The sequence below is a fragment of the Euprymna scolopes genome, chromosome 5 (genome assembly GCF_053919585.1).
Source record: "Euprymna scolopes isolate OS-2025 chromosome 5, ASM5391958v1, whole genome shotgun sequence".
Lineage (NCBI taxonomy): Eukaryota > Metazoa > Mollusca > Cephalopoda > Sepiida > Sepiolidae > Euprymna > Euprymna scolopes.
In genome coordinates, this window is record NC_136486.1 from 116297966 (window position 1) to 116308156 (window position 10191).

A 10191-nucleotide genomic window follows, 5' to 3' on the forward strand; every position below is an offset into this window, starting at 1 on the left:
TAAGTGCAGTTCTTTTCTTAAGACTAACCATGCATATAGTGTGTCAGGAAGTGCAATGCTGCGTTAAGCATGTTATTTTATAGCAGGGTATTTATTGTATTTCAGCCACTAACTCTTTGTAATGGCTGATAAATTTAGTCGACTTTACCAATGTAAATAAATATATTAGAAAATTTATTATTATTTAAAAAAATATAAGATATGTCTGCAAATGTATATAACGTGCTCAACACGAAATGCGATAGCAATACGAATAGTTTCTACGACTACTTGTGCTGGGTGCGAAATAGAAAAGTGTGGACCTTTTTTCAGACGTTATGGCACAAACTGGGATCCCATGTAATCAGTTTCTGCTCGGGAATCCCTGTCATAATCTTAAAGATCGGACGTTAAGCAATCCATAGACATAATGAGTATTATTTTGAAAGATTATTTGAGTAATAAACGATTTGAAATTTGAAACCGGACGGTAAGTATTATATATATATATATATATATATATATATATATATATATATATATATATATATATATTTTACAAAGGAGTCACCACTTACCAAGGCCAAGAGACCACTCAAGGATAAGGGTTACTGGGTGTACATTAGTCAATGGGATTATATTGTAGTAATCATAAGTAATGGAAATTTTGTAAATTGGATTAACTAAGGGGACGGTTCACCAAGAACTTGTTTATGTTGGACTTGAAGACAATCACATTTTTCTTATTATATTTTTTTATGTGAAAATTAGGCATTTTAATTTTGATCTTTTACCCAGAGAAGATATTAAGAAATACTGAAAAAGTCAAAGGAATATAATTTGCCAGAAGCTTTTTATCAATATTCATAATATATATATATATATATATATATATATATATATATATATATATATATATATATATATACTTTTATTAAACATTCTAAAAACAGAGGAATATACACTTATTTCACATTTATATTTACTGCTTTTTACACGTGTTTTATTGAATGGTATAAACCAAACAAATAATCAGTGGGTTTTCCGTTTAAATTCAAATATTGCTCTATGAATGAGTCTATGCAACTCGTGATTTACGAACTAAACTTTTTTCTTTTGCATATTGGTTAGTATTCAATGTTTTATCCATAGCAAGTGGATGATTTTACTGTTTTTGCCAAATTTAGGATTCTGATGTCCTTTAATCCTTTCATATACCTTTTAAAATTACCTTTGATTTTTGAACCAAGAGAAATGCTGCGCACTTTTTCTTTTTCTTCTAAAAAATGTTTGGTGATTTGTTTATGGTTTATGCCATTCGATGAAACACCTGTACTAAGCAGTAATTTAAATAATATTAATATGAAATAAGTGTACATTCCTGTGATTTTGAAATGTTTAATAAAGTTACATATGCTCTGCGCAACTAAATCCATTTGAATTGAGCGTAATGAACCCTTTCAAATTTAAGATGGCCTTATTGAAAATAATAAACCCTTGCAATTTTAAGATAGCCGTATTGAATATTATGAGCGCATACTTTTTCCATCGCATATATATATATATATATATATATATATATATATATATATATGTATACGTATTTCACAACAGAAATATGTTCATTGATTTCGTTGATCCATGCGCCACTCCTTGAGTCTCGTAGACTATTCTCAGAATTTCGAATTCATCAGTACTCCTGTGGTGTTTATGTGCGTATATACTTGAGTCCATGCATTTTCCATTTAATGGGTTTAATTCTGTAAATTTATTACTTTCAGATTAAACATTTTATACATGTGCGTCTTCCCTTATTATAAAAAAGCCAAAGTTCCCAATTACTATATAGAATTTCAAGCCAACTATTACATTCTTTTTGGGTGTAGAAACTTCCACATTTTACCAAAAAAAGCATCTAAAGTTAGTATCCCTGTTAAAACCAAACGAATTAAGCAGTATCTGTTCGTTTTTCTTGGAGGAAGACATTAACTTTTTTTTATTAAGACCCTGTTTATGGTTATCTTTTGGATATCATAAACTCTACTATAAAAAAAAAACAAGTGTCTCATTTTTAAAGTACAGAAACTTCAGTAGATAGATATTCTGTTTACCTTCGCTTATCTGGGCTTGGTAACATTAGTGACCGATTAGCCGAACAAATTTCACTGGCTGTTCAACAGTGTTATTTTCGTCGAGATTCGTGTTGCTTTTACACAAGACCTATACTGTCTTCTACCGAAAAAGATGTCCTCCACGTGCATAATAATTCTATTGCTTGTTTATTTAAATGTTGCTGTGGAATGCACTACATTAGTTCGACATCACAAACTTTGGATTCTCGTATCAAACAACACGTCCCATCCACGATTTGATATGCAGATTAAGTACCATTAGATATTTTGAATAAAATATATTGTTTCTTCTATTTGTGAGCACTCAATAAATAATCCTGTCTGCGCCTTAAACTTCAGTGTCGACTTGCTTCCCGTTTTGAACAGGTCACACTCTCCCTTTTTATCTGAAAATTTTAGAAACTATCTTTATTAAATTCTTGAGTTATTCCCTTTGCAAACAAAGAGAAAATCCTTTAGGACTATGTAGTTTCTATTTGATTCTTTCACCGTTTTTTTCCACTTACCCCTGCCCTCACCATATTTCTATCTCATATATTTTTCCTTAATCATTATTCACCTCGATTTACACTTTGTAAAGCAAGGTGCGAAACTGGTCATCTAGCTTTTCAGTTTTAAAAAATGATTAATCATGATTAATAAATGTGGTATTACGTATTGCTTTAAACTACATTAAATACATTAAATGTTGTAGTATTCTTCCTGGTTTACTCAACTTTTATTTACCAAATATAATTTTTTTGTGTACTAGTGCTTTCTTTTGCTGTTTATTTCCGTGACATACTACACCCTGGACCTAAATAAAACAAGGCACAGTCTCTTTTATTAGAAATAACAACTAATACGTATAAATAAGCGCATACGATATGGCAAATAAAAATATGTAATTGATACGTTCGGTAACACTATTTACTTATTGCAGCAATAATATATACGTAATTGTGCGTTTCGAAATTTAAAACATAACATAAACAGATGTTCCATATCTTTCTAAATTTACTTGCTGTTTGTTTGGGTTATTGAGGAAACGTATGTTTGCATATGTTAATATTTTTTTAAAGATAAAACCTCTTTGAATGATAAGCATATACTACGAATATGGTTTAGATGTCTGTCTGTCGAGTGCTGCAATTGATATTACATCCTTAATTTAAGATTAAACACATGATTGTGTAAGTATAAGAGTTACATTAATTCGATGGTAGTATTAACTTGAAAGAATGTAGACGATAATATCGTGGTGTTTGTGTCCTTGTGCCAGACAGGCGAACAAACAAGACAATGTTTTACTGTGTTATTGCGAAAGGGGAAACTTATATTATTAACTAATAAAAACATAGCGCATATGTGATTCAGATTTAAAAAAAAAACGGGAGTATACAGAGGCCCTCATGTTCTTCTGCGATACAGCGTGTATGCATGCAAGTATATAAATATTATTATGCTGATATAAGCGCAGAGTACGTGAACTTGATGTTTTGTTTCGCAGTCGCTATGAAGCGCAGGTCCCACAACGGGATGTTTCGGTGATGTTGGCATTTGCATTGTTGACCGTGGAATGTTAGCTGTGATTTTTTCTTTCATTATTTGTGTATTTTTGCTGTCATTGGTTTATGGTTTGGGCGCAGAATGAAACTGTGTATATTGCTTGCTGTTCCTGTGTTTGTTGTTACGTATTGTTGTTGCTGCTGTTGTTGTTGTTGTTGTTGCTGTTGTCGTTGAAGTCAAATGAGTTCGATATTAATTCTTTTGAACATAATTGTAACTTATAGTTTGAAAATCATGAGTTTGATTCATGGGGGTTTACTTATTCTTACACGGCTTAATATATTGTCTACTTTTCAGATTGAGGTTTTAAAGCTTAAAATACATTTAAATAAAAAAAAACGAAGATCGTATTTAATTTCAACAACAAAATATAACTTGAAGAAACAATATATATGTATATATTTATATAAACAAATAAATATATATACTAAAACTTGCCTGTTGTTGATTGTCGGTCGGGGAGGTACAGCTGTAAGGATCACGTAACTTTGAGGAACTCGTCACCGTACCTGGCTTGCTGGAGAAGAAACATCCTTATTTCCAAACTCACTGTCTTGTAGTACGATCTTTGCAGGTATCCAGCGACCGTTGACCACCTCTACTGCGTGATTTCCATTCGTCCTGACAGGCACGTGTACATCTATATTCTTCGAACTGAATCTTTTGGCAAGTGTTTCCACTCCCTGTACGGCATTCGTCTTGAATTGGATATTTGTCGTTGCATTCCTCTGGTTCACGAATTCAGGTTTTGTTTCAATTGACTTTAACTGAAAACCTGACTCTCTATCAGCTTCTTGATTCATGAGGCGGGCATGGGTGTCCATAGTCTGATGCACGTCATGCGCCATTTTAGTATACACTATCTTAGAATTTCGAGAATTACTATCTAATATCAGGGAGGTTGGATCGTTAACCTTTTCGTTTTTGGAGGACATGTTAGACTGGGTGGAAGTTTCTGTCATTCTCGCTTTACTGTTTGGGAGCTTGTCGGAAAATCTGTTATATTGTAGAATATGTCGAGTTATAAATCTTTCGGTAGAATATGGAACTTTATTTCTGAGGATTTTATTGTATATATTACCTGACGATCGTTTAACTCTAACGTTATATTTGTTTGTAGGTTCTACAATATCTGTAATAACTTTGCTATCTACATACGAAGGCGTATCTTGTTTGCTATTTATCATCGATTGGCGTGCATTGTTATCATTATTTACTACAATAGGTGTCATATACTTTTCCTTAAACGAAGCCTCATTATAAGTAGGTTGTGTTATTACGTTATCGTATAAGTCGCTGGATAGGTTAACTAATTTATTAGAAGGCTGAGAATTTACTTGCTTTTGGATATTTGATGCATCTCGGCGGGTTACATATTTATATAATAGGTTATTAAACTCTTCAATCGAGGAATCAAATTTAGCTAAGCCAGGAAATGGGTGATGTGGTTGACCGTATTCTTGAATTATCGGGGAATTGGTTCTTTTGTATGTGGAAATTGTATCATCAATTATTTTAGGATCGTTTAATTCAGAATACACATTAGTTTCATGCACGAGTGCATTTTTCTTTTTATTCTCGATTAATGGTGTTTCTGACTGTTTACCAACAGACACTGGAAATCGTTTGATTTGTCCACCATATTCCCTGTTTTTGTAATCCCCATTAAACAACAAAAGCATTGGGATTTGTCTTTGCAAGGAAACCTGCTTGTGCCCCATTTTCTCCGCAAATGATTGCTTCGGGGCTTCTATCCCTAATAAAATAGACTGGTTTTTATTTCTCTCAAAATCTAAAGGGTTATATTCCTTTTTCCCAACAAACACCGGATTAAGCCCCCTTTTCCCTACGAACATAGATTGCAGTTCTTTTTGTGTTATAAGTGATGCCACTTGTTCCCTTCTACCAACTAAAATGGGGTTAAGTTCCCTTTTTCCTACAAACATTGGAAATGGTTCTCTTTTACCAACAAATATTGGTTGGAGTTTTTTATTTCCAACAAACGTAGGTTGCGGCTCCCTTTTATCAGATACCATTGGCTGCAATTCATTTCCTTTAATAAACAAAGACTCTTCGTTTTGTCTTTTACCGACAAACATAGGTTCAAGTTCTCTTTTCCAAGAAAACCTTAATTTAGGGTATCTGCCATGTGCAAACACAGTGGTCAGTTGCCTTTGGGGTACTCTTTTGCCAACAAACATTGACAGCTGTGCTCGTTTACCGACAAGCATACGATCTAGTAGCCTTTTCCCGACAAACATAGGTTTAGGTGCTCTTTTACCTACAACCAAAGGTTGGAGTTCCCTTTTACCCACAAAGGTAGGAGTAGAGTCTCTTTCCTCGACAAAGTTCGGCTGTAATTCTCTTTTTCCCACAAACGTAGGGTAAGTTTCTTTTTTCTCGACAAAGTTTGGCTGGAATTCTCTTTTTCCCACAAACGTAGGGTAAGTTTCTTTTTTCTCGACAAAGTTTGGCTGGAATTCTCTTTTTCCCACAAACGTAGGGTAAGTTTCTTTTTTCTCGACAAAGTTTGGCTGGAATTCTCTTTTTCCCACAAACGTAGGGTAAGTTTCTTTTTTCTCGACAAAGTTTGGCTGGAATTCTCTTTTTCCCACAAACGTAGGGTAAGTTTCTTTTTTCTCGACAAAGTTTGGCTGGAATTCTCTTTTTCCCACAAACGTAGGGTAAGTTTCTTTTTTCTCGACAAAGTTTGGCTGGAATTCTCTTTTTCCCACAAACGTAGGGTAAGACTCTCTTTTCCCGACGAAATTTGGGAAGAGTTCTCTTTTACCCAAAAACATAGGCTGAGTTTCTCTTTTCCCAACAAACATCGGCATTTTTATGTATCGGCTAAGGCGATCAAATCTTCTCATCCTAAGTGACGGTTTGTACTTAGAATTTTCATCCCTTACTGTTCTTCTTTTCACATCACTTTTGTCCGTAGTGTCTTGAATTGACTCAATATCATCTCGTAATCCATCTTCAACATTTATTCGTTTTGTAGACTCTTCCGGCAAAAATCCATTGTAGATCGTTTCGCTGACATCTCTTTTACCAACAAATATTGGCGACTGCTTATCGCGCCACTTCAATCCATCTTTCTTACTCAATTCCTCTGTTGCTAAGATATAGTGGAGAACGTCAAGATAATTTAGACGGTGATATTCTGGTAGAATTGTCCGTAGATTGTACAACATTATACTTCTTTTATTAATATGTCTGGTGCTATTGTGTTTGTCTAGAACATTTTTACAAGTGGCCGAGGTTGGGTCATTACAGCTTATAGCCTTACTTGATTGATTATCCTTGCCTAGAAGAGTGGGATTGATAATTTTACTTGTTAAAGGAAGGTCACCTACTAAGTGTACAGAGGATGATAAAGCCTTATAATCTGGTATCGATAGAATTACGCTATCTTCCTCACCTGACTGACCATTATAATTACTGTTAATGTTTGTATTCATTTTGTTGGCGGGAGCTGTCGAGTCTTCCGTCTCGCCAATTGTTATCGGCTCTTCGGTTTCTTGTGGGTCTCCAGAAGTATTTTCCACATTTTCAAACAAGATATTATGGTTATGTATGTTATTTCCTTTATCGGTAGACTCTTTCTCGCTCAAAATCAGACCTTTAGATGCTTTAAACATAGAGACTGGTTTATTTTCCTTTGCCAAAAACATTGGGTTAGCTTTCTTATTTGCACCAAAAATATGTTTAGACATTTTACTAACGAACTCTTGGTTTGAACGTTTATCTACAAACAAAGGGATGTAGGTTTCACCGACAAATGTGGGTTTAGATTCTTTACTAACGAACATGGCGACGTCCTTTTCACCTGCGAATTTCGGATAGTCTTTTTCATTGCCCAATATAGACTCACCCCTCTTACCGACAAACATGGGATTATATTGTTTAGACTTATACGTAAGACTATCCTTTTTTCCCACAAATCTAGTACTTCTTTTGTATAAAGTAGTATGATCTCTCTGAGCAACAAATATTGGGTTATTTTTAGAAACTAACATTTGTTTATACTTTAAATCAAGAAACATAGGTCCATGCATTGTATACACATCACTCCGCATTGACTGCTTACCAACGAATATTGGGCCATCCTTTTTATGTGAAAACATAGAATATTTTCCATCATCGACCAACAGTAATTTATCCTTCCCAGGATTATCTGCTTTTAAATTCGGCAATCCACTGTTTTGCAAAACTGAACTTGGATTATCATCAGGAAAATTACTTATCCAATTCTTTCTTTTACCTACGAAAACAGGGCCGTGTTTTTTACTCGAAAACATTACGTTATTCCTTTTACCGACAAACATTGGGATATTCCTTTTATTTGGGAATATTGGATTGTCCCTTTTACTAACGAACATGGGGTAAATTCTTTTACTTACAAATATACGGTTCTTCCCTTTACTGCTGAGTATCCGGTTTTTTCTCTTGCCAACAAACATCAGCTCACCTTTCTTCCATACGAACATCGGCTCATCCTTTTTACCCACAAACCTGTGGTTATTCCTCTTACCTATGAACATAGGGTCACTTCTTTTACCTACAAGCATTGGGTCACTCCTTTTACCTACAAACATTGGATACCTCTTTTTACCTATAAACATTGGGTCACGCTTTTTACCTATGAACATTGGGTCACTCTTTTTACCTATGAACATAGGGTCACTCTTTTTACCTATGAACATAGGGTCACTCTTTTTACCTACAAACATTGGATACCTCTTTTTACCTACGAACATTGGGTCACTTTTTTTTCCTACGAACATTGGGTCAAACTTTTTACCTACGAACATCGGATACCGCTTTTTGCCTACAAACATTGGGTCAGTTTTTTTACCGACAAACATTGGGTCACTCTTTTTACCTACAAACATTGGGTCAGTCTTTTTACCGACAAACATTGGGTCACTCTTTTTACCTACAAACATTGGGTCACTCTTTTTACCGATAAACATTGGGTCACTCTTTTTACCTACAAACATTGGGTCACTCTTTTTACCTATAAACATTGGGTCAGTCTTTTTACCTACAAACATTGGGTCACTCTTTTTTCCCACGAACATTGGGTCACTCTTTTTTCCTACGAACATCGGATACCTCTTTTTACCTACGAACATCGGATACCTCTTTTTACCTATGAACATTGGGTCACTCTTTTTACCTACAAACATTGGGTCACTCTTTTTACCTACAAACGTTGGGTCGCTTTTTTTACCTACGAACCACGAATATCTCTTTTCGTCTGCAAACCTCGATTTACTCTTTTTTCCTACAAACATAGGATTATACTTTTTACCGACAACCATTGCATTATACCTCTTACCTACGAACATCGGTTCATTCTTCTTTCCTACAAACATAGAGTTACTCTTTCTACCGACAACCAGTGGATCATGCTTTTTACCGACAAACATCGGATCATTCTTTTTACCGATAAACATCGGATCATGCTTTTTACCGACAAACATCGGATCATTCTTTTTACCTACGAACATCGGATCATTCTTTTTTCCGACAAACGTAGGATAATCCTTTTTTCCCACAAACATAGGGTTATACTTTTTCCCTACAAACATTAGATTATGCTTTTTACCTGAAAACACTGGACCATTCTTTTTGCCTAAAAACATAGGGTCATATTTCTTACTTACAAACATGGGAGAATTGTTTTTAGCTATGCCTATTGTTTTCGCTATTATCGCATTAGTTAACGGCGTTTCATTTGTACTTTTTAGTTTCTCATCGGAATAGTATTCATTTCTTTCGTAATTGTCTTGATTAGACCTTTGTTCAACTATTTCACGATTTTCCCTAATTTTCCCAAATAGATTCGACATCAAAATATAACTGCCCGCATCTCTTTTAACTGATTTAATCGACATGCTTGTGTCAAGCCTTGTCTTAATATCATTATTTGTAAACGACTGGTTCTGATTTGACATTGCTAAGTATAATGGTATTTCACGCTTTTGCTTCGTACTGTATGAATTCGAAATAATCTCTCTATCTTCCGGTATATATTCTTCGTTAACGCCGACTATATTAAATTCCTTATGTAAAGATGTATCATCCTGATTTGAGGATTTTTTATTTTTTTCGAAATACTGACCAGGTGCCCCCTTATCTATCAGTTCATCAAGGGATAAATAATTTTGGTCAGGATCTAAAACGCTTAGAGGATTATCGAAATTGACATAGCTTTCCCGATCAGTTTTTCCCGTTAAGGTTTCACTAGCATTGTGCCATGGTCTTCGGTCCAGCAAGCTCAAAGGTGTCTTACCTAAAAATTCCATGGGACGTTTCCCCAAGAATTCCATTCTCCGTTTTCCGAGGAATTCCATTGGACGTTTGCCTATAAATTCCATACCCCTCTTTCCTAGAAATTCCATTGGCCGTTTTCCTAAAAATTCCATCGGCCGTTTTCCTAAAAATTCCATTGGACGTTTACCCAAAAATTCCATCGGCCTTTTCCCCAAGAATTCCATCCTTCTTTTCCCCAAAAATTCCA

General features: G+C 34.7%; 1 protein-coding gene across 1 annotated transcript in view; it reads right to left on the reverse strand.

The window, feature by feature from the left end:
• LOC145276964 (uncharacterized) overlaps positions 1 to 9957 on the reverse strand; it is a 34776-nt gene extending 24819 nt beyond the window's left edge. Inside the window, exon 1 of the mRNA XM_080128506.1 lies at positions 4098 to 9957. Within this exon, the coding sequence (XP_079984632.1) occupies positions 4160 to 9625 (5466 nt within the window). The 5' untranslated portion in view covers positions 9626 to 9957 and the 3' untranslated portion in view covers positions 4098 to 4159. The remainder of the gene's footprint in view (positions 1 to 4097) is intronic.
• Between the last annotated feature and the right edge of the window lie 234 nt (positions 9958 to 10191).